Source organism: Typopeltis vanoorti, chromosome 20 (assembly GCF_054136105.1).
Source record: "Typopeltis vanoorti isolate ZY-2024b chromosome 20, IOZ_Tvanoo_1.0, whole genome shotgun sequence".
Lineage (NCBI taxonomy): Eukaryota > Metazoa > Arthropoda > Arachnida > Uropygi > Thelyphonidae > Typopeltis > Typopeltis vanoorti.
In genome coordinates this window covers 111,235,320-111,261,455 of record NC_143568.1, presented here as the reverse complement: position 1 = coordinate 111,261,455, position 26,136 = coordinate 111,235,320, and the positions used below count along the sequence as shown (strand labels likewise).

General features: G+C 35.0%; 1 protein-coding gene across 4 annotated transcripts in view; it reads right to left on the bottom strand.

The window, feature by feature from the left end:
- Nucleotides 1–26,136, bottom strand: part of fal (SAM and HD domain containing deoxynucleoside triphosphate triphosphohydrolase falten) — a 188,816-nt gene that overhangs the window by 121,142 nt on the left and 41,538 nt on the right. For all 4 annotated transcript variants that reach the window (XM_090410336.1, XM_090410337.1, XM_090410338.1 and 1 more), the window contains 2 exons: nt 24,729–24,889; nt 8,514–8,703 (listed from right to left, as the gene is read on the bottom strand). In XM_090410336.1, the coding sequence (XP_090266462.1) occupies nt 8,514–8,703; nt 24,729–24,889 (351 nt within the window). The remainder of the gene's footprint in view (nt 1–8,513; nt 8,704–24,728; nt 24,890–26,136) is intronic.

Sequence of the window (26,136 nt, the reverse complement as noted above, 5' to 3'; positions counted from 1 at the left end):
TAGAGACCGCAGATATGAGAGTCCTGAGAAAGATTAGAGGCGTGAACAGATGGCATCAATGGCAATATCATATTAAAAATGAGGATATTAGGAAAGAACTTGACATTGTCAGCATCCAGGAATGCGTTAGCAGAGCTAATCTCAGATGGTATGGTCACTTAAATAGAATGGGAGAGGAAAGATTAGCAAAACAAGTGTTCTCTGCCAGGTTGGCAGGAAAACGACCCAGAGGAAGACCAAGATATAGGTGGATTGATACGGTACAAAGTGCCTTAGACGATAGAAATATAAGATCTGATAATGTTGGAGTCTTGACAAGTAACAGACTGATTTGGAGGAAAATTGTAGATAGGAAGTTAGTAATGATGTAATTTTTTCATATAGTACTGTCATATCCTGTACACCCCTTGAGGGTACATGGCAGGAATTTGATGATGATGATGATGATGACATAACTGCAGTGTAAAGGTTTAAACCCCAGAAGTATAAAACACTGAAACTGATGCATAGGCCACTAAAATATTGAGTATGTCAAATTCTAGTGAAAAATTCTTGCAAGCCCAGCATCTAAATTATTATTATTATTGTGTGACATCTCCAAGGAGTCCAAAGACTCATCGAGGGAGAGCACCTCCTCTACAACTCTCCGTCTCCACCACTCAATCCACCATCTAGAGCAAACTGCAACTCCCATCATCATCTACACCAACACCATCTACTGCCCACCACTAGTATTTTCACAGACAATCACAAACATCATGCCCATGGCAGGATTTGAACCCACAACCTTTTGGCTGGAGAGCGGATACGCCAAACACTCAGCCAACCAGGCTGGCAGAGTGCAATTAAATCCTTCATTTAATTTCCAGTATTGAAATCACATGTTTCTAAACAAAATTCAGGTTTATTAAACTAAACAATAGAACCCAGTAAGTTTCACAAGTCACAGGACTTACATCATCAGGGATACAAAAAGATAGAAAAAAAATTACACACAGCAGATGTAATCAGAACTTTAAAACTACTATGTATAAACAAAGTGACCAGAAAAAAAACATTGTATTAACTTACTTATAAGCATAGGAAGAATGCTTAGTTTTTGCTGTCACATACTGTGGCATAATTTTTTAAGTTGCAGCACATGGGTCTGGATGTCAGATTGGTCAACTGGATTCAGGATTGGCTATCTGATAGTATCAGAGAGTTGTATATGGTGGAGCAGTTTCCAGGAGGTAGAGGGTTGCACAGATGAGGGTAATGTTGTCTGTGAGAGTCAACATGGATTTGTGAAAGGGTGCTCTTGTTTTAGCAATATGCTAGCCTTTTATAATAAAGTTACAAGAGCATTAGATGAGGGAAAGGCATATACTGCAATTTTCTTAGACTTAGCAAAGGCATTTGACAGGGTGCCACATGATAAGCTGATATTTAAGTTGCAGCACATGGGTCTGGATGTCAGATTGGTCAACTGGATTCAGGATTGGCTGTCTGATAGGTATCAGAGAGTTGTGTATGGTGGAGCAATTTCAAGGAGGCAGAGGGTTACAAGTGGGGTGCCCCCACAGGGCTCAGTACTAGGTTAACCTTTATATCAATGACATTGCCAGTGGATTGCAAGGGGGATATTTAGTTGTTTTGATGCAAAGCTGGAAAGGATTATTAGTAATAGTGCAGATGTGGTAGCCCTGCAAGAGGATTTGAATAAGCTAGATAGATGGGCAAATGAATGGAGTATCAGTTTAATGCAGCAAAATGTAAGGTCTTGAGGTTTGGGAAACATCGATGGGATGGTGCATACTCTATGGGAGGAGTTATACTGGAGGAAGTAGGGGAGACAAGAGATCTGGGGTTGATGATTGATAGAAATCTGAAGTTTAGGGGGACATATTGCAAAGGTGGTGAAGGTAACATAGAGGATTGCTGCTATTATGAGAAGGACACTGACCTGCAGAGATAAGAGGGTTATCATTCCGTTGTATAAGTCTCTGATCAGACCACACTTGGACTATTGTTCTCAGATTTGGTCCCCAGGATTTGAAGGGGATAAATTAACTGTGGAAAGGATACAAAGACGGATGACAAAGATGGTTTCAGGACTGTACAAGGATAGTTATGAGGATCGGCTGAGAGAATGTGGACTGCAGAGTTTGGTGGATAGAAGAAGGAGAGGTGATATGATTGAGACTTTTAAACTGTTGAGAGGTGGTTACAGGGTTGACACTGGGGAGTACTTTCGCTTGGTTGATCAGCGGGAAGGAGTGATGACAAGAGGCCATCCCTGGAAGTTACGAAAGGAAACTGTGAGCAAGAGGGTAAGGAGTGGTTTCTTTGTGTGGAGGGTGGTTGAGCCGTGGAATGCATTGCCTGATGGAGTGGTGGGAGCGAGAATGGTCAGTGAGTTTAAAGAGTGGTATGATAGACTTTGTGTTTCTCAGGGGGGGACCTCCCCTCGATGAGTCTTGACAGACTTTGTCTTAGGAAGGACCTCCCTTGATGAGGCTTTTGACTCCTTGGAGGCCTGAATAATAATAATAATAAAAATAATAATAATAATAATGCATGTCATATCCAGTTCTGTGTTTGATAAATTTTTGATGAATGCAGACAAGACTTGGTGTACTCGTATGATTAAACCTTTTCTTGTTACATTGTGTGGAGATAGAGCATTTCTGAGGGTTCTTTAAATTTTCTTATAAAACAGTTATCATTATATGGCATTTCTGTTTCTTGCCAACTATTTGACCTGTATTTATTGTGTAGAAGGCTAATTCTGATCTGGTTTTATTTTTTCTCTCAATGTCTTTTACAAGTTCAGACATGCATATCTCTCCAGATTGTCCTGTCTGGCCTACATAGCAAATGCTATAAGAGCAATGAGTTTTGTATATTCCTGGTTTTTTATATGAGGATGTGGAAGTTCGGTAGAAGTGGAAAAAAAAAATTCGATGTTGTAATCATTAAAACTGTTACAAAGTTGCAATATTCTTAACGTAAGATAATGTAACTGCAATTTAGAGTTTTAAGGTATCAATTTGTTTAGGAAGAAAATACAGGATTGAGATGATGGACATAACATTTCTATGATGGTCAGTATGGGTTTGTGAAGGGTAGGTCTTTTTAGCAATCCACTAACATTTTATGATCAGGTGACGAATGTGTTCGAAAAGGGAGATTCACATACACATTGATTTTCTTACTTTGCAAAGCTGATAGATTACCACATGACAGATTGATGTATGAGCTGCAGAAGATAGGAATGGATAACATACTGAAGACTGGCTTTGTGAAAGATATCAGCAAGTCATGTATGATGGAATTGTGTCTCAGAAAAAGGAAGTTGACTAGTGCCATCCCTCAGGTTCTGTTCTTGGGCCACTACTGTTTACTTCTTTGTTAATGATATTTCATGTCATTGACTGAAAATCTTCAAATGTTTGCTGATGATGAAAAGTTAGGTAGAATTATCAGGAGTACTGTTGGTTAATTTGCTACAAAAAGATCTAAACAGACTTTAGCTTGGACATATGAGTGGGAATATAGTTTTAATTTGAATAAATGTAAGGTGTTACACTTTGGAGAGAGGTAAGTCCATGTACTGTATTGGTGATGTACTTCGGGAAGTGGATGAGATTTAGGATCTTGGGGGTGAAGGTAGACAGTGGATTACAGTTCTGAGGGTACACTGCGAGTGTTGCAAAGACTGCACATCATATTGCTGCTATGATAACAAGTACACTGACATGTAGGAATAAGAAGGTGGTGCCTCTGTATAATCCACTGGTCTGACCATACATAGACTATTACACTGAATTTTGGTTACCTACTTTTCATTGTGATGTGGAAACTTGAGAGAGTCCAAAGGTGAATGGCCAAAGTGATATTGGGACTCTAGTGTGCTGGTTATGCAGAGCAGTTGAGAGAATGTGGATTACAGAATTTAGTGGATAAGAAAAAAAAGAGCAGATATGATAGAGATCTTCAAGTTAGTTAACAGATTCTACCAGATTAATACAGACGGATGGAGGGTAAGATCGAAAGAACAACAGTCCATCCCTGGAAGGTGATGAAGAAGGGTGTGAGGAGTAGATTTATTACATGGAAAGTTGTTGGTGAATGGAATGCATTATTGGAGTGCACTGCACTGTGAATGAAGGGAGTGTAAACAATTTCAAAATTAATTAGACTAATTGTAAAAATAATCATAATTTAAATTATGAATCTTTTTACAGTTGTTTCTCTATCCTAATACATCATTAATTCTGGTTTCGTAACAGTACATCAGCACTTGTGATGTGCCTGTTATGGATGTTATCATCATCATCATCAAATTCCTGACATTTACTGTCAAGGGGGGGGTGTACAGGATATGATAGTACTACATGAAAAATTCACATTATTACTAACTTCCTCTCTACAATTTTCCTCCAAATCAGTTTATTACCTGTCACGGTTCCAACATTGCCAGATCTTATATTTCTATCTTCTAAGGCACTTTTTACCGTATCAGTCCACCTATATCTTGGTCTTCCTCTGGGTCTTTTTCCTGCCAACCTGGCAGAGAACACTTGTTTTGCTAATCTTTCCTCTCCCATTCTGTTTAAGTGACCATACCACCTGAGATTAGCTCTGCTAACACATTCGTGGATGCTAACAATGTCAAGTTCTTTCCTAATATCCTCGTTTTTAATATGATATTGCCATTGATGCTATTTGTTCATGCCCCTAATCTTTCTCAGGTCTCAAAGAGCACAAGATGACTCATTTTCCAGGAACTTTCTTCTTTTCCTTCACTGCCTATTTAACTTCCTGTATCCACCATGGAGTTCTGATGCAGACAACTGCATCACATGCCTCTGGCTGAATCAATCCATATTTTGTTCACGGCTTGCCACTGAATCTCCAAGGTTTGGTTTCTGTTCTCAAACTCTTTCATTTTTTCTTGAATAATGTTTGTGTATTTTAGTCTACAGTTCACATCTGAGCACTGCTCAACTTTTATTCCCTTTAAAACTGGAGAACTCTTAGTCACCAGTCTTTCTTAGCATAAACACAATACAAATGTTGTGTTTATGCTAAGATTTGCATTGTCAAAATGAAATATAAACCATTTGAAATTGATGTACTTACTAGAATTCTGACAGTTATGTTACTTTCAATCTTTTTTATTGTAATTTAAAATTAAGTGTGGAGATATTTGTTGTGCTTTGTAAAGGCATTCTCGTTATACTAATGGAGACAACATGTCAGTCATTATACGTAACTTCTCGCTTGCCATTTACATGGAGCGTATAGAGTTTGATGGGTGATTGACAGCTGACAGAAAGGGTGTTCGGTATCAGAGTAACGAGAAAAACAAGTAAAGAGCTAACTGAAATCTGAGAACAGCAACCAGAGAATTTTGTTCTTAGGAAGTTTTTAAGTTTTATATGACAGTCAGGAGAATTTTAATAAAAGATTCCAAAAAGGAATTGTAGAAATGAGAGTCCTTAAACTGATGGAGTTGAGACTGTCAACAAATATTTAGTAAATAAAAGAAGATATTGCAGTCTAATTGAATGTTCGAGGAAACACTGAATGGAAAGTTTCATCTTCTGTCTTAAGGACACTGGATTACTATGGAAAAAGCAATTGGTAAAATTTGAAACTGTCAAGTGGCTTAAAATGAAGAGCTCAACTTAGATATGTTGTTTATGAAGCAGTAGAAGAAACTTCTTTCTCTGATACAAAAATTAGTAAATTGTGCATCAAATAGAACTGCAAGAGGTAAGAATATTTATACTTCAGTGAGACAGGAGGAATAATATTGTATGCTACATATACTTCAGTGAGACAGGAGGAATAATATTGTATGCTACATAAGGGAGATAAAAAAAGGATCCCATGGAAAATAAGAAGAAATTTTTTATATTTTCAGAAAGGGTCTAACAAAGAAACTGACTCTGATGAACATTTTTGTCGTTGTGAAAATAAGGTGTTTAGTCTGGTAGACGTGATTAAGTATATGTAAAACAATTCAGTAATAGAATGAGTCAGAGAATGAATGATTTTAATATTTTTGGATAAGAAAATCTCTAAAGTGTAGATTTATTTTAGAAGGCCTTGAATCAAGTTAATTTTGTAGTTATGTAATTTTATTTAAAATGTATATATTGTTTTAGTTTCATTAAATGTATATAATTTTTTATTTGGTCTCAAGTCAATAATTTTCCAGATTCTAAAAGTCATTGCACCAATCGAAATTGAAGCCTTGTGTAATTAATAAACATTTGGATTAAAAATCTCTAATAGAGATATAAACAAATGGCACAGTTGACAGTTTTTTTTTTTTTTTTTTTTTAATAATTGGAACAGCTGCTTACAGAAATTAAAAATAAAAACCAATTTTACAGAGATATAACAATACTGACATGTTTCTGGTAGAGTGAGCATCATATGATGAGTCTACTGATTAAATGGAGGTTACTGTTGTAATAATAATAATAATAATAATAATACAGCTTTAAAATAATTATTCTACAGATCAGCAGATACTAGGTAGTGGATGGTCTGCAGAAGGCTTTCAAATCTTGGGCAACTGTCCGTGCATCTCTATTTACGTTAATTGAAAGAAAAGTTCTGCCAAGTCAGATCTAGACATAAGGTAAATTCAGATGCTAGAAATTTAGATTGAATTTTTTTTTAAAAATTTTTTTAATTGAATCATTTAAAAAAGAGACTTTTTTAACAAAAGAGACAGAGATGCACATGCAGATTTAAAGCAGAAAGAGAGATTAATATTTCATTGGAATCATCAATCAAGAATACACCAAGATTAACAATGCACTGTACTGAAAAATTTCTACATTCAACATCAGAGATGAAGAAAAGAAGTACAACTCTGGAAGAATGCCTAAAAAATAAAATTCATTATCTAGCTCAAAAGAGATAGTTATGCCCATGTGAAATACAGTCATTCCTCAACTTAAAATGTATGTGACTTATAACAGCCATACCATTAATACATTCATACCATATTTAATGCTACAATAAAACTTCTACTGTAGTTAGTTTGGCTTGTAGCTATAGAGTATGGTCTGTGGGGGTAAGAATGCTATTTGCATCTGAGTGGTATAGTGTTTATTGGGGGGGGGGGGGGGGTACTACAGAAGTTCATCTTCATTCAAGTAATGAACTACCATAAATAGCACCTGCATATATATATATATATATATATATATGCAGGTCCTGTTTATTATAGTTGGTTTAAATACAGTTTGAGTATACCAATCAAATATAGAATTTCCCTTAATTATTGGTTTCTAATATGTCCTAAAACAGATTTCCCTCTCTTTATCTACATAATTTTGGTTTCAATGGAAGTACATGCAACAATTTGTGGTCCAATAGAGCACAAGATGATTTATCCCTTCTCGTCATTAACGTGTTAATCCTATTATATTTTTGACTTTCACTATTAGATTGCAAAGTCGAATGACAATCGCACTAACAGCAGTACAAAAAGATCTTTTAGTTTACGATTTTTCAGCGGTATTTTTTCTTTGTGAAAATGGCCAGCAAACAAAACAGTGACAAAAGACAAAAAAATTTAGGAAATAAAGTAAAATTATTATTATTATTATTAACATTTGACCTCCATGGAGTCAGAGACTCATCATGGGAGGTACACACTACTGCACACAATAGTGTGTACCTCCCATGATGGAGGTACCTTAAACTGATTCATTGTGTCTACACCCACAACACACTCAAGTAATCTATTCCATTCATCAACATTCTTCATGCAAAGAACCTACTCCTCAGTCCTCTGCTCACACTCTCCTTATACAGTTTCAGCGATGGCCTCTTGTTCTACCCCCCCACACACACTCTCCCATTCTAAGAAAAATCTCTTCCATGTTGCGCTGATAACAATCCCTGATTAGCTTATGTGTCTCAATCATATCCCCCCCCCCCTTCCTCCTATTCATGAGGCTCTGCAACTTACAATCATTCTATCTGTCCTCATACTCCACATTCCAAAGACCACTGACCAACTTTGTGAATCTTCTCTGGACCCTTTCCAACATATCTTCGTCTCATCCAACGACCAAATCTGTGTGCAATAATCCATATGAGGTCTGATGAAGGCTTAATACAATGGCATCAAAACCTCTCTATTTCTGCGTATCAGGTCTTCATTGCTATTATCTGATTAATAATTAACATACAGTGAAATATATGAAATGAATATGAAATTAATATACAGCGATTTCCAACTTACAATCTTTTTAACTTATGACTGGATCATCATAACAGAACCCTGTTGCAAGTCAAGAACTGACTGTATATCTGTCTAATTGTAGGGATGAAATTATCTTAAATATTTTATTTAAGATAATTTCATTTTATTTCATTTCATGATTTCTTTATTTACAATTTATTTTAAGATGTTTTAAAACTGAGTTTCAAAGTTTTGAAGATAGTTCTCTCTCTCTCTAACACACCTACAAAATAAAAAAATTTTAAGTAATTACCTTCCAAGGCTTTTGATCTTTTTGGCCAGAGTTTTGCATGAAAGTTTCCCACACATGAGAAAATGGTCCATGTCCTAAATCATGACACAATCCAGCTATCTCAACACACAAAATTTCCTTATCAGTAATCTTAAGTTCTTTTTGGTGAGTCTGTAGAGCACGTAAAAATTTTCCAGCCAAATATCCAACACTAAAATAAAAACATTAGTATCAATATGAAACACCCAGAATTAACATTATCTTACAGCATTAAAATCTGAATTACAATCTTTCATATTATTATGCTATATCAAAATGATAATGATGTTTATATCTAGCAGCAGGGCCTCCTTATCCATTGAGCTAAAGACTATATATAGCCCAGGGATGCCAATGATCCAAGGATACTTAAGAACAGAGTATTCTGAATTTTAATTCAGCAATATTATAAATATTGTTGAATAAAATAAAAATGTGTAATGTCGATATATTTTAAAATAATTTTTTTTTGCAATGAAAGTTATTTAATTAATTATATGTATTATTTAATTATTGCTCAATCCAATGTGATTAAGGCACCAATTTTTTTTAGCCCAGGGTGCTCAAACTTAACAAATTTGTGCACCCTACTTTAAAAAAGCAGGATGTCAATGGTATATTTTTGCTTACTGTCTGATGATGTATGTTTGCATTTTTATAATGGTAATTAAGACTTCAGAAACATTATTACTAACCAGGATACAGAACTTAGCAGTGTAACAAAGATATAGTTCGCCCACAGTTTGTAAGTCCCTGGTTGGCGTCTTGCCAAGAATAGTTGATTCATGCTGAAGGGGAGAAAGAAATGAAGGACTGGTCGCCAACACGCAAAATCACGTGCTTTATAGGTAAATTTTTCCAACTGTTATACAAGCAACATAGTTAACTACAATAATCATAAAAGAGAAGTTAATTTTCCGACCGGTAATAATAAACAATTCATCCCACAATATGGAATGATTACCCTATTATTGGAATGGATTCTCCTTTTTCTGACATGCGCAGAAGTGTAGAGGGATTTCTAATCGGTGCACAAACTATATTTTTGCACCCATACCAAAATACTAATTATGTGTCCTCTTCCAAAAGAATGAATACCAAGCAGGCACTGCTAATGAAGTATACTGCATGCATCATCCCAGTTCATTCATTGTAGATATCTGGGTGAACAAGCAACTGCTAAATTTAATTGACATAAGCCAAAATGGATGAATCACTTTCAGTAAACATTCACACACAATCATACTTCAGTCACATGCTGCAAATCAATAAGCTGAATACATTTCACACCAAACAAATAATATTTTGAAATGTTTGCATAAGTATACCAGTATTTATACTTACATATAAACGTAATGACTGTTTTCATACTGTACTTTTGTGTAAATTGTTGTCCCCTAACTTCACCATGCCACAGTTTGCCCTACACTGTACAGTGAATGACATAGATGTAAGTAGATGTTACAATAATAATTAAAAACACAAACTTATGTAAAAATTAATCAACACAATTTTCAGCTAACATCTCATGACTATCATCAATATAACTGTAAGGGTTAAATAAAAACAGAATGACAACTGCTTCTCTTTTAATATGAGATATTAAAAGCATGAGGTAAGCTGGATTTATATACCATTACAGTCCAAAGTAAAAAAGTATTTTATCTCTAATGGAAGCAAACACACATGCAAATGAACTATAATGGTGAAGTGCAAATTTACTATGATTGCTTCTTTAGAAAAGTTTTAGGCAATCATTCTTATTTAAATTAGGTTGATGAATCAGAGTTCTTCCCAAATGCCTTTATACACTTTTCTTATATAGTAAAATACAATGCTTTTCTTGTCATCTTCATCCGCCTTCCTCTCATGGATCTGGCACCATCAAACCTCAGTTCATCATGCATGCACTTCATATTCCACTGAAGATTTTTTAAAACGAGAACTTCTGTGTATATTAAATTCATTTTTCTCATATGATTACAATTCTAATCTCATAATGATAGCCACCATCCTCATCTCTCCTCCAGAAACCATTATTTGGGTTTCTATTCCTTATTTAAGCTTCTGCATGATGTAAACCTGAATGTAACTTATCTGATTTGCAAATTAGCAAATATTTCGATGCTCTCCAAAAGAACAATTATTACATCTGTCCCACCCAGGAATACATCAGGAGGTTCCTTGGTCTTCTGATCTTTCATATTACAGGAAAGTAGTTGCAATTGATATCTCCAAAGCTTTTGACCAGGTCTGGCACAAAGGCTTGCTAAGCAAACTCCCATCATTTGGACTGTCTCAGGACTTCTGCAGTTTGATTGCCAGCTTTCTGTGTGGATGCACACTATGTGTGATGATAGATGGTTTCTTATGTTCCAACAAGATTCTGTTCTCTCACCAACCCTCTTCCTTCTGTATATCAATGACCTACTTCAATTTACCTCCAACCAAATACATAGTTTTGTAAATGTTACTCCACACAACTCACCCAAAAATACAGAACATCAACCACTACTGCCCTCAATTCTGATCTCTAAGCAATCTTCCAATGAGGATAACCTCATCAATTTCAATGGTAGTAAAACTCAGGTCTGTCATCTTTCTCACAAGAAAAGAACCATTTTCCCACAATATTATTTCTGATAATACTCAAATTTCCAGACAAGATGAGATTTCTCTTCTTGGAATTACCCTGACATCAAGCCTCTCCTAGCATAAACAATTCACAACCATTGCATCCCCAGCTTCCAAAAAACTTAGGATTTCTCTTTTACTCAAGACATTACTTCACCTCTGAACAGCTGTTAACCTTATACAAATCACAAAATCTGCCCAGCTATCAAATACTGCTCTCACATTTGGAGTGGGGCTCCTAAAACTTCCCTCAAAATGCTTGCCTCAATACAGAAGACAGCAATTAGATTGATAAATGACCGATCTCTTACCAACTCACTTCCCCCACTTTCACATAGATGTTTGGTCTGTGCAACTTGTGTATTCTATAAATATTTCCCTGGCAAATATTCATCTGAAATAGCATTAATAATTCCCCCTCTCAGTACTAAGCCCATTGGAACATGTACAGCTGCCACCCAACATCCTTTCATAGTACACCTTGAAACCGACAAGTTTATATTCCTCCTCCTTCATCCCCGTTACTGCTGTATTGTGGAACGGTCTTCCCCCAGGGGCAGCTCGTGCATAGACACTGTGGAACTGCAGCGATATAATTTTATATGATTATATAAAAATATATAATCAGCACTAGTGGCAGCTCGTGGCTTGAAATCGTGGGGGTGCTGCAACTTTCGAAATAGACATACACACTGTAAGTACAGTGTATACATGTTAGGATAAAATATCAAAATTATGGTAAAAATTTAACAAAAAATTAAATCCTTTAATTGTAATGTCCAAAAATTGTAAATCCATTCCTTTAATTACAATTAAAGAATGGATTTTATTTTAAAGTAATTTTGAATTATATTAAACTATATAATTTTATCGATAATAAGCAATATTTTTTCATGAAACAAAACAAGAAGAATATATTTTATTTTTAAGTAATTTTGAATTATACCAAACTGTATAATTTTATTGATAATAAATGATGTTTTTTCATGTTTCATTTTTAACATAATTTTGATATTTTATCCAAACACGTATTCACTGTTTTGAAATATACATACTCAATAAATAATCTAGTTTCATGAAATGTCTACAGTGTGTTACTATTTTACAATATCTTAATATAATGGCATAAAATAAATTTCCAATTCCAGAAAGACTACTGCAAACTTTGAGATTTCAGGTGTCTTCTGAAAAGCATTATAATATGATTTTGCAACATTTAAAATTCTGATTTTAATGTCCAATTTTTATCATCAAAATCTTCCATGCAATATCGACTCATCATGAGAGATCTCCCTCATCTATCCTACAGATCCTTAAAGTCACACATAACACACTCCAAGAATGCATTCCACTAAGTCATCACTTTCCATGTAAAACATCTATCCATAACACCTTTATACAATATCCAACAATGGTTGCTGGATGTTGTATAAAGGAATATATGTTTGTTTAATCTTGTACGAGGGGTGTTCAAAACAAGACTGAACTTTTTAAATAGCATGCCAACCAGCACAGAGAGTATGTTGCTGCTACTGAGCATACCTAGCAGCAGGTTTTGACAACAAACTGCCATTTGCCTCATTCTGCTATGAGTATTTGTTGTCGAGTTCCATCTCCTGAAACGAACACGTGCACAAGCTGTTTGTCGGATCAGTAACAAAGTGACAATATATGTTTGTTTAATCTTACAGCATACAGTCTATCATCCCATGGTGGGGAAGCCAGTTGAATAAATATACAAGAGGGGCCTGGAAAGTTCTGATAAACATCTAGAACAAAAATGATATTAGAGCAACTGATTTAAGCACAATTAAGAACATACCAGTAGCAGAGTTAAGGAGGTAACTTATGTTCTTACAGTCTTATATCCTTGTATGTTCTTTCTTGTGGTTAAATCAGTTGTTTAATATCATTTTTGTTCTAGGTGTTTATCAGAACTTTCCAGCTCCTCCCTCATATATTGAATTGGAGAGAAATTAACCAAAACACTAACCTAGCAGTACAGAAGACAGTGTTCAAACCAATTAAAAGTTGCACATTGTATTCATCAGACACAAAAGCTGGTTCAGAGATAAAGCATTTGATCAAAGATTAGAGACCATAGATATGACATTTCTGAGAAAAATTAGAGGAGTGAACAGATGCCATCAGTGGCAGAATCATATTAAAAATTAAGATATTAGAAATGAATTTGGCATTGTTAGCATTCAAGAATGTGTGAATAGATAATCGAATTATGGTCACTTAAGTAGAATGGAAGATTAAAGGTTAGCGAAAGTCTTTGATGCCAAGATGAGAGGAAAATGGCCAAAGGAAGACTAAGATCAAGGTGGATTTATTCAGAAGGTGTCCTAAAAAACTGAAGTATTAAATATGACAATACTGGAGTGCTGACAAGTAAGAGACTAATTTGGAGGAAAGCTACTCATAGGATATTAGCAATAATGCAACTTTAATCATGTATTATTGTCATAGTATCTTGTACACCTCTTGATGGTGTATATCAGGAAATTGATATATTGAGGGCAGGGGGGACACATTATCACAGTACAAAAAAAAAAAAAAAAAAAAAGTTCTCTATGTAATGAAACAGATGTGTTTGTTCATTTAACTATAAAAGATTTCAAGTGACATTAAGAGTCAATTTCCATAGCAATGATATTTTCTGCTCATAGCTAACATCCAGCTCAAATTTCCTTGCTCTACTTTGCTTCCTTTATCATTCATTCTCTTAATTCTGATGACCATGCTGACCTCGTTATTTATCTTTGAAAGTTGATTTCAGTGCAGTCTAATTACCCAAACTGTGAGGTTATTTTACTTGGCAACTTCATAATTCAAACTGGCTCCCCTTCTCTGACTTCACAGACCATGTTGGAAGGGAACTATTACTATCAGTCATGATCTAACACACTATTCAACTACCTACCAGAATATCAGATAATCATCATCATTTTTACACTTTGAACCTCTCCACCACTTTTATATCCCCAAGAAATGGTTGGGGATATAGAAGTGGTGGAACCTTCAGCTGATCTACTCTACATGCAGTCATCCAGATATGTTTGTGAATGTACGAGGAGTGTTCAAAACAAGACTGAACTTTTTAATTGGCATGCCAACCGGCACAGAGAGTATGTTGCGGCTATTGAGCATACCTAGCAGCAGGCTTTGACAACAAACTGCCATTTGCCTCATTCTACTATGTTGTCGAGTTCCATCTCCTGAAATGAACACGTGCACAAGCTGTTTGTCGGATCAGTAACAAAGTGACAATAAAAGAGCTTGAAGAACAATCTGGGTGTGCGAAATTTTGCTGCAAACTTGATAAAAATTTTACAGAGACATTTCAATTGCTTAACCAAGCATATGGGGAGGACTGTATGAGCCGAACACAGTGCTATGAGTGGTTTAAACATTGATGGATGAGTTGGTCAAAGATCAAGGTGATGTTGGTTGTGTTTTTTGATTGGAGAGGCATTGTCCATTATTAATTTGTATCACGTGGTTAGATGGCAAACAAAGAATTGTAGCAGAAAGTTTTAGCACATTTAAGGGATACTGTACATAGGAAAATGCCTGAATTGTGGGAAAACCAGACTTGGATGTTGCACCATGACAATGTGCCAACTCACACGTTGCTCCTCATCTGCAATTATATCGCAAAACATCAGACACCCATTGTGTCCCATCCACCCTATTCCACGGACTTGGCCCCAGCAGACTTTTTCCTATTTCCCAAACTTAAAACCACTTTGAAAGGAATCATTTCCAAACCATAGAGGAAATTCAGTAAAATGCGATAAGAGAACTGCGCACCATCACAGAAAGTGCATTCTAGGAAGCATTTCAACAATAGAAGAAAAGTTTGGAATGGTGTATCATCAATATAGGGTACTACTTTGAAGGGGACAGTGCTTAACATGTTGTAAAATGAGCAATAAAGTTCGGTCTTTTTTGAACATGCCTTGTATTTACCAGCGTGCGGGTGTGCGTGCATGTGCATGCGTGGGTGGGTGGATGTGGGTTTTCTGTAAAGAGAGAATGTCTGGGATCCATCAGCTTGCATGTAATTAAAGTGTCTAGGAAAGGGATATGGTTGTTATATTCTTTTTCTAAGGTGAACTGGATCCCAGGATCCAGTTCACCTCTATTGGCAATACACCATTCCCAACATTTCTTCCATTGTTGAAATGCTTCCTGGAACACACTTTCTGTTTAGATGTGTTAAAAATATGTTGAGAGCATACAGGCCATGTGGCCAAATGGAGAACACTATTTCAAATCCACCCTGAATCAATATGTTATATATATTGCTAATGCTAATAACAATGAAATAAGAAAAGTCAATGAGACTTTGCTTATTTATTGTGTCTTTGGTCCATGTGAATTTGTGCATCGCATTGGTAATCACTATTTCATGTTCTGAACAGAAATGGAGCAGATAGTTTATCATTCTTATCATCATTACTATTATTAATTTTGTGCCCATATTTCTCCCAATTTTACCAAAACATTATCTGGTATTCATTTCCTATTCTGCTGCTTAAATCTACAATGAGAACCAGCTTTTCATTTTTCTTTAGATCAGATGCCTTCTCTAAGGACTTGATATAATACATTCAGGCCTCAATGAACATGCTTGCCCATGGGAAGTAGATTTTGCCAGTTGGCAGGTAGCTGCAGACTTGACAAAATAGAAAAAAATAGCTTTCTAAGTAAAATATACTTTTTTTTTTAATTTTAAGAAAACACAGATGAATATGCATAATTATAAAGATCATTATAGTAATAAAAATTAATTTAACAAATTATACTTTCCAAAAAATTAATGTTTTTATTATTTTATCTATTCTTATTATTTGTTGACTTTTCCTTCTTTGAATGGTTCTTACACAAAGGAATCTTCTCCAACCATAGTATACCATAATCCCTCTATGGAACTCCCATCAACTTATTGGAACATATTAAAAAAAATGGGATGTTGGGATTCTCAAACAAGTAGGATTTTGCATAACTTGTTAAGCCCTGTATACACATATATAAAACAATCTAAATTCAATGGAAAAGTTTGAACTTGGGAAGGGAATGAGAAAGGTTGATAGAATTTACAGAACAGAATCTGTATTATGAATTCATTCTTTAGTAAAAAGAAAATCATAAAGGGGCATGGAGAAGTCCTAATGGCCACATCTTTAATTAAACCAATTTCGTAACATATTTACAGACAGTAGATGATAATGATGTGTTTTGATGATAGTAATTGAAGGATTAAATAGGGGAGATGGTGAGATGTGTATAGTGCAGTAGAGTGCCCTCTCATGAGTCCTTGGACTCCTTGGATGTGTCATGTAATATTTTTTTTTCCTTCAAAGAAATTACATGTACACAAAAGCATATAAACAAAATTAAAAAAACAAAAAAAATAAACATTTTTTACAATAGCTATAATTGATATATGTAAAAGAATAACAATATCAATAATAATCTTATTGGTCTTCTAGAGTAGTTACACATTTTTTAAATACCTTGATAAAAAGTTTCATTGCTGAATACTTTTCTGTTACAATAAGTATATATATTCTGTTACAGTAAATATATAGTAAATCATTTTTTTAGACAACAATACTATATTTTACTACTTGTGGTTCAGTACAAAGTTTAAACAATTCCTTATAATTTGCATAACATCCAATTGGTATAATCATCCATGTATTGCTATTTTTAATAATAGTTACAATGATCATTTACCATATATAATTCACAGTTACATGAGTTAATTAATAATATACATTGTCATTCACATGTTTTTGTTTCAAAATTTGAGAAAGTGTGATTATATACTGTATTTACATTTATAATTAAAATACATTTCCTACTATTTCATACAATCACACAGTACAAAGTAAATTCATTATTTACAAACATTTATGTTTTTATTACATTCTATTTTCATATATTAGATAGGAATATTGTTATATTATGCATAATAATATTGATATATTATATTTATATAATAAGATTATTACATTATATATAGTAATAGCAATATTTTACATAATAATATTATCACATTACATTTAGTCATTTTAATATTAGCATTAATTTAATCATATTTTATTCAATAAATACTTCATTTTTTGGTTCCTTTAGAAAAAGGTTTATAAAAGCCTAAGAACATTATTTGAGTAATTGAACATTGTTTGAGTATGTGTGTATCTTACATAAAGTAAAGAAATGGAAATGATATATTAATGAATATGAGTTCACTCCACTTTGCTCCAATATTAATAATTTTAGATTAGATTACATGCATAATAAGATAATGTGGTTTATGGAACAGAAATGATATATTTATGAAAATAAGTTCAATGCTAATATACACAGTAAATGGATGAATGAGGCAGAGTAATCCACTGGATTACTTGAATTAGCTTTTCTGAAGCCAATGGGATTAACGATTAACTAAATGTTTTATTCTTTTTTTCTTAGCATTTGTTACTGTGGTTAATATGCTTTATGTGAAATGTAGAGTAAGTTGCAGTTCTAAGTGTGCTGATACAATTTCCATAGTTCGGCTTTTAATGTTCTTAAATAATAATAATAATAAAATAAGAGAAATTATTATTATTATGTGACACCTCCAGGGAGTCCAAAGACTCATCGAGGGAGAGAGTGACAACAGCATCAAACGATTGATCCCCGTCCAACTAATACTGTAAATAATATAAAGCAATTTTAATGCAGGAAATGATCACAGAATGGTAAGATCTTAAATTATAATTAATTAGAAAGGAAAGAGAAATTAATTAAACAGAAGCTTAATGCATTAACAAAGAAAATTTAAAACTTCATAAAAACAGATATTAATATTATTATTATTCAGGCCTCCGTGGAGTCGAAAGACTCATCGTGGGAGTTCCTTCCTAGGAACATAAAGTCTGTCAAGACTTATCGAGTGGAGGTCCCCTCTAAGAAACACAAAGTCTATCATACCACTCCTTAAACTCATTGACCGTTCTTGCTCTCACCACTCCATCAAGCAATGCATTCCACGGTTCAACCACCCTCCACGCAAAGAAACCACTCCCCACCCTCTTGCTCACAGTTTCCTTTCGTAACTTCCATGGATGGCCTCTTATCATCACTCCTTCCCGCTGTTCAACCAAGCGAAAGAACTCCCCGGTGTCAAAACTGTAACCACTTCTCAACAGTTTAAAAGTCTCAATCATATCACCTCTCCTTCTTCTATCCACCAAACTCTGCAGTCCACATTCTCTCAGCCGATCCTCGTAACTATCCTTGTACAGTCCTGAAACCATCTTTGTCATTCGTCTTTGTATCCTTTCCACAGTAAATTTGTCCCCTTCAAATCCTGGAGACCAAATCTGAGAACAATAATCCAAGTGTGGTCTGATCAGAGACTTATACAACGGAATGATAACCTTCTTATCTCTGCAGGTCAGTGTCCTTCTCATAATTGCAGCAATCCTCTGTGTTACCTTCACCACCTTTGCAATATGTCCCCCTAAACTTCAGATTTCTATCAATCATCAACCCCAGATCTTTTGTCTCCCCTACTTCCTCCAGTATAACTCCTCCCATAGAGTATGCACCATCCCATCGATGTTTCCCAAACCTCAAGACCTTACGTTTTGCTGCATTAAACTGACACCTCCATTCATTTGCCCATCTATCTAGCTTATTCAAATACTCTTGCAGGGCTACCACATCTGCACTATTACTAATAATCCTTTCCAGCTTTGCATCAAAACAACTAAATATCCCCCTTGCAATCCACTGGCAATGTCATTGATATAAAGGTTAAACAATATAGGTCCTAGTACTGAGCCCTGTGGGGGAACCCCACTTGTAACCCTCTGCCTCCTTGAAACTGCTCCACCATACACAACTCTCTGATACCTATCAGACAGCCAATCCTGAATCCAGTTGACCAATCTGACATCCAGACCCATGTACTGCAACTTAAATATCAGCTTATCATGTGGCACCCTGTCAAATGCCTTTGCTAAGTCTAAGAAAATTGCAGTATATGCCTTTCCCTCATCTAATGCTCTTGTAACTTTATTATAAAAGGCTAGCATATTGCTAAAACAAGAGCACCCTTTCACAAATCCATGTTGACTCTCACAGACAACATTACCCTCATCTGCGCAATGTTGTATACGATCCTTCACTACTTTCTCCAAGATCTTAACGACTACTGATAACACACAAACAGGCCTATAATTAGACACTTCCAGTCTGTTACCACCCTTATGCAATGGCACTATCTTACCTTCCTTCCATTCCCTGGGCACCTTTGCTGAAGCCAGACTTTCATTGAAAAGCCAGGTTAAAGGCACTGTCAGTTCCCTGGCACATTCTCTCAAAACTCATGGTGAAATACCATCCAGTCCCAAAGCTTTACTGACATCCAGAGTACTCAGTATCTGAAACACACTCTCCTCCTGTACCTCTAAACCTCGAACCAGCCCTATCCCTCTAGCATTAAAACTGACTCCTCTAGGATGAAATACTCCAATAAAATGTTCATTGAACAATTCCACTATGTCCTCTGCATCAGTCACTCTATTCCCATTTTTATCCCAAAATATCATTCTTCCACAGTCATTTCTCCTCCTACTGGCCACATAGCTAAAAAAAATTCCCCAGGATTTTCTTTGGATCTTAGGGCCAACCTCCTCTCATATTCCAGTTTTGCTTTCCATACCACACTAGTCACTCTTCTGGCCTGTGTCTTATATTCTTCATGCATCCTCTCTTCACCTGTCTCTTTATATCTCTTCCATAGCCTCTTCGCATGCAATTCCTGTTTAATATTGTTTGTCATCCACTTTACTCCAAATTGTGTCCTTTTCTTCACTCGTGGTATACAACTTACCATTGCTGCTAACAAATATTCTTTCACAATTTCCCACGCACTAATGATATCCCGGCCTTCCAATTCCTCCCTCCATGAAACTTCCCGAAGTTGACGTCTAAGACTATTATAATCACCTGCTTTATAATTCCACATAAGTTCCCGTCTCTTTGACACTCCTGCATGTCTATTCATTTTCCAAGTCAAAACCATATGGTCACTCTCTCCAACTGGTGGGAGAGATGTCATCTCAGTTATTATCAACTCTTCCGATGCCATAACCAAATCCAAAACTCTTGAACCTCTTGTTCCCTCTGTTACATGTTGCCTAAGACATTTGTCCCTCAAGAATTCTAGAAATTCCATTCCCCTATTGCTACATGCATCTTCCTCTCTCCAATTTATACTACTGTAGTTAAAATCTCCCATAACAATCATTCTTCTTGCACTTGCCAAACTTAGCTGTCTAAACATCTCCTGGTCCCCATCCTCTGTGCTCCTGGGTCTGTAGCAACACCCCACTAAATATCCTGTCTTGCCTACCTCTACCTCACACCATATAGTCTCAAAATCATTTGTCTCACTTCCTTCCAAAGCTTCCACTCTTAGAGGACAAAAGTCATCACTTATCATAAGCAGTACCCCACCACCACGCTTTCCCCTCCTATCCTGACGAAAAATGCTATACCCAGCAACTTCTATTCCTGTTATTATATCCCCTTCTGTCAACCATGTCTCAGTGATCCCAATAATTTTTGGCCAGGCTGATGCAATCTGTGCCACCAATTCCTCTCCCTTATTCCTAATGCTTCATATTAACAGTGCCACTGTTAATATGAAGCTGCTTTGACAGGGAACTCTCAAATAAAATTAGAGACCAAAGAGGGAGAAGATGACCTAAATGAGAATAATCAAAAACCAAGAAATACTATAGTTAACATTTACTATGAATAGGTGGAATCATTTTCTATTCAAGAAACTGTAGTAGTATTAGTATTAATAAGTCTACCCATTTTTTTTGAATGCAGAGAAATAAAAAGAGATGCTGATATAAAAAAAATTCAACAGAAAACTCAGAGTTATGCAAAACAATCAGAAAAAGAATGATACATAAAATCTGATCTTTTAATACCTGAAAAATAAAAAAGAAACATTGAAAATAGTAAAACTATGCACATTATTAGAAGGACACTAGCAATAACAATAATAATTGTCCTAAAGGGTGAGGATGATAAAATAAAGACAGTAATGAAATAATAAATAGAATTTAACAAAATATTATGAAGAACTTTAGAGTGACAAAGAAAGAAATTTAGAGACAATCGACTTCAAGAAGAGAGTTGTGAATTATTATTATTTGGTAACTTCCTTGGTCGCCAAATAATAATAATAACCTTGGTTAACTTGAAAGTTTCTATCACATCTCTTTACCTTCTATCCGCCAACTACTATAATCCATATTCTCTCAAATACCCTTCATAACCAACACTTCAGAGTCCTTTTTTTGTAATAGATTTCACGGTTTGATATGAACACAGATGGATAACAAAATAACTATTTATTAACTTAAAAGCTAATATTTTATTTCGCTCAGCGAACACAAAAAATATATCCGACACTTTCGCTATGGCAAGTCGGGTCTGGCAGACCATGCTTTGGATACCCCTGCACACAGGATCAATTGAAAAGAAATTGGATACACAGGATCAATTGGAAAGAAACAAAAGCAATGCACAGAAGCTTCTACAAGTCAGAGAGGTTGTTCCTGGAATCAACAGAAGAAAACATACTCCAAACCTTAACAAGTATGGCTATATAAATCTACCAAAGATTTGAGAGACAGTCATCTTAAGACCAAATTAATATTTATTACTTTTATTTTATTTCATTTTTTTCAAACTTTGTGTTGTGTGCTCTGAAGATGCTGGATATAATACTAGCAAAATATTAGCTTTTAAGTTAATAAATAGTTATTTTCTTATCCATCTGTGTTCAAATCAAACCGTGAAATCTATTACAAAAAATGTCTGACGAACACATAAGCCTAGCCACGCGTATACTTCAGAGTCCTGATATCATTTCCTTGGTTGTCAAATAATAATAACAACCTTGGTTAACTTGAAAGTCTCTATCATATCTCTTTTCCTTCTATCTGCCAACCTCTGTAATCCACATTCTCTCAAACACCCTTCATAACCAACACTTCAGAGTCATGATATCACTTTCATTATTAATCTTTGGACCCTCTCTAGTGTTTCCACATCATAATGAAACTAGATGACCAAATCTGAGCACAATAGTCCATATGCAGTATGACCAATGCATTACATAGAGGCACTATCACCTCCTTATCCCTACATGCCAATGTACTTTTTATCATAGCAGCTATACGATGTGCAGTCTTTCCAACATGTGTGATGTGTCCTTGGAACTTCAGTCCACTGTCCACCATCACTCCAAGATCCCAAATATCATCCACTTCCTGAAGTACAGCTCCACAATACAGTATGTAGCCTTATATCTCTGTATCCCAAAGTCTAACACCTTGCATTTATTCACATTAAAACTGCAACTGCACTCATTTGTCCAAGCCAAAAGTCTATTCAAATCTTCCTGTAGAGAACTGGCATCAGCAAGAGAATTATCATCTGATAATTCTACCTAAATTTGCATCATTGGCAAACCTTTGATTCCCAATCAATCCACATGAAATATCATTAACAAACAAGTAAAACATGAGGGGTATTGTTCAGAGAGCCAATCTCTGATCCATCTAACCAACATAATATCTATTCCATTCCTCTGCAGCTTATATGCCAACTTATCAAGTGGTAATCTATCAAATACTTTTGCAAAGTCCAAGAATATCACTGTATATGATTCTCCCTTATCCAACAGATTCGTCACCTTATCATAAAACAAACGGATTGCTAAAACAAGACCTGCCCCTCACAATTAGATGCACCAAAGGTTACAAAAGAAGATGTTGAAGCAGTTTTGAAAACAATGAGCAGAAAAGGCTCCGAGAGAAGATGTGATTCAAGTGAATTGTTGAAATCTAAAGGGAAGATAGTAGTAGCTGATTGCCTGGTAAGACTCTTCACACTTTGTTTAAAACAAAGAAAAATCCCATAAGCATGGAACAATGAGTAATAATAGTGTTTACAAAAAGGAGAAAAGGAAAATATCAAAAACTACAGATCCATCAGTTTATTATCAGCAGTACACAAAACATAGTCTATGCAATCAAAGCAGAATTGATATAATTACAGTACATTTCTTTCCTCAACCTTATGGTGTGGGATAGCAATATGTTACTTTACTAGAAAATAATGATTATGGAACAAGATGGATTCCCATTTCCTTCCATGCCCTACAGTAATTGAAAGGTTTGCCTGTTTTGCAGAATGAAAAATCCCTCCACCTCCATACGAAACAGGCTAACTCAGCTTTAGTCAAAAAGACCTGATAAAGGTTCTTCACATTATCATGGATGGGAAGCGAACCCAAGTCTTTCTGATCAAAGGGCTTCGTCTATACCAACTGGCGGCTCCTAGTGTACACTGATCATACCCATACTCTTAGGACAAATTATAGAAAAGACAAATATAATAAACCTCTTTGTTTAGCCTTCATGCACTGTGAAAAGTATTTGACTCTATCAAAATCTCAGCTATCCTAAAAGCACTGTTAAAAAGAACAAAAGAAATATATGTAAAAACTTTAAAATAAAGTCATGCCATCTCTGCATTGAACTGCATAGTGAAAAATTTCCAATAAACAAGAGAATAAGATAAGGAAATACAATATCTCCAAAACTCTTAAAGGAAGTTTCTCATGAAATGAACTGGAAGAATAGAACAGATAAAATTAGTGAAAAAAATTCTGAGTTGTCTGAGCTTTGCTGATGATACAGTTCTCTTGTCAGAGGACCTAGAAATAAAATTAAGGGAATTGGCTCAAGTCTTCAGTCAAATTGAATTGAAAATAAATTTAAATAAAACAAAAGTATGAATGACAATTTAACACCAAAACATATTCAACTGGAAAATGGATAAGTGGAGAGAGAGAACATATTAATCTGGGACACATCATAAAAATCAAAATATAAAAACAGAAGAAATAAAAAGAAGGATATGACCAGATTGAATGACTTTTGGGAGGATGAAAGATATCTTCAAAGATGATGCTCCTATTAGTCTGAAGAGAAAAGCACTTCATCAGTGTGTCTTATCTGTAATTACACTGGTAGTGAAACATGGAATGGACAACATTAAGAACAGGTGTAGAGGACATCAAAGCATTACGATTTCTGGAATACTGAGAAAAGCTAGAAAGAAAATGGAACAGAGAAAATTGGAGAAGACTTTCATAATAGCAAGCTGATCCAGGTTGAAAAGAAGATATAAACATATTGCTACAGTAAACTACCATTTATCCAGCCTTCAAAACAATGCCACTTCAATTAACCAATGTTGTATGTCAACTGACTTCTTTATAGAGCACCATGTTATAGTACTTCAATTATCTGACCCGTCAATTGAAAGGTCAGATAAATGGTAGATTATTGCATTTTCCACTTTTATATATATATATATATATCACATCAGTGCTATGCATGTGTGTGTGTGGGGGAGGGGGGTGCAGATAAGCACTGAAATAGAAGTTTATTGACTTACCCAACACTATGCTCAAATCTATTATGTGTAGCTCCAGGATACACATATTCTCCAAAACCAAGTTGTTTTATATGTCTTAATCTCTGAAACTGGGGTGTATCAATAATTCTCAAACATAATGGATGAAGAGTTATCATACCATGTACAGGATCACATAGAATCTGTGAAGGTAAAAATATATCATATTAAAATAGCTAATACCATCTTTTTTTTTCTTTTTTTTTTTAAAGTACAAATAACCATATCACCATTCTTTGTACAAACAACATAAAAAGCAACCAATTCACACTGGAATTTGAAGGGAAAAAAAAGTGACATTTCAGACATATGCAATCTCTTAGTTTATATTAATACATTGGTTACTGAAAACTAACCTAAATTCCAGTATATTAATTCAGAACCCTTCCAAAAATCAGGAATGGTCTATAACTTAGCCAAATTGTTCGTTTTGCTAAGGAGTTACTCTCAAAAGTTAGTAATCTTAATTTTGTATGTTTATAATTGGTTGCAGTGAAGCGATCAAACTGTCTTCACACCGATGAGGAAGGATATTGGGATTGGTGTTTCAGGCTCTGATGTGAATGACCTTAAAGCTTGGAATGTTTGAACAATGCATTGTTTGTCCAGTGAGGAAGAGGAATTGATAAATCACTGAATGTATTTAAATGTAAGCAAAAGAAATGAGCCCTGAATAACTACCTGTCCAGAAACATTAGGTAGCAATCCTACCACTGAATTTACGCAGCAAAAGCATAACCTGTCAAGGAAATTTGATATACTTTCAAATCTGAGCGAAAGAAAAGTCACAAATTAGGAAAAGACTGGAAAAAAAGAAACATATAATAAAAATCACAATTTGGAATGTAAGGAATATCACATACCAAAAATAGGAACTTGAACAACTAAACCAAGCCACTATGTATAGTAACAGAAACAAAGAAAAAGCAAAAAGGTACCAAAGAAACAAATAACTATATACACATTTACAACAGAGTAAAAAATGAGGAAAGCACAAAAGCAGGTATAATGTGCACAAATCTATATGAAGAACAGTATTGTATATTATAACATATATTACATAGCATATTAACATATATTATAAGAGAATTGGCATTATTATTATTATTATTTGTGACACCTCCAAGGAGTCCAAAGACTCATCGTGGGAGGACACCTATTGTATGATTCTCTGTCTCCACCACTACACCGCACCTCTACCACCAATCAACAACATCAGTGCCATCTACTGTCCACCACCATCAGAGCTAGTATTTTTTGTCTATAAATTGTGTGTGTTCTGAAGGGCCGATTTGTCTGTATGCAGGATGAAAAACCCGAGTTTCCAGGAGAAAATTTTGCCTCTGACAAAGTTGTTCAATCTACGTCTCAGCTCTGACAGGATTCCAAG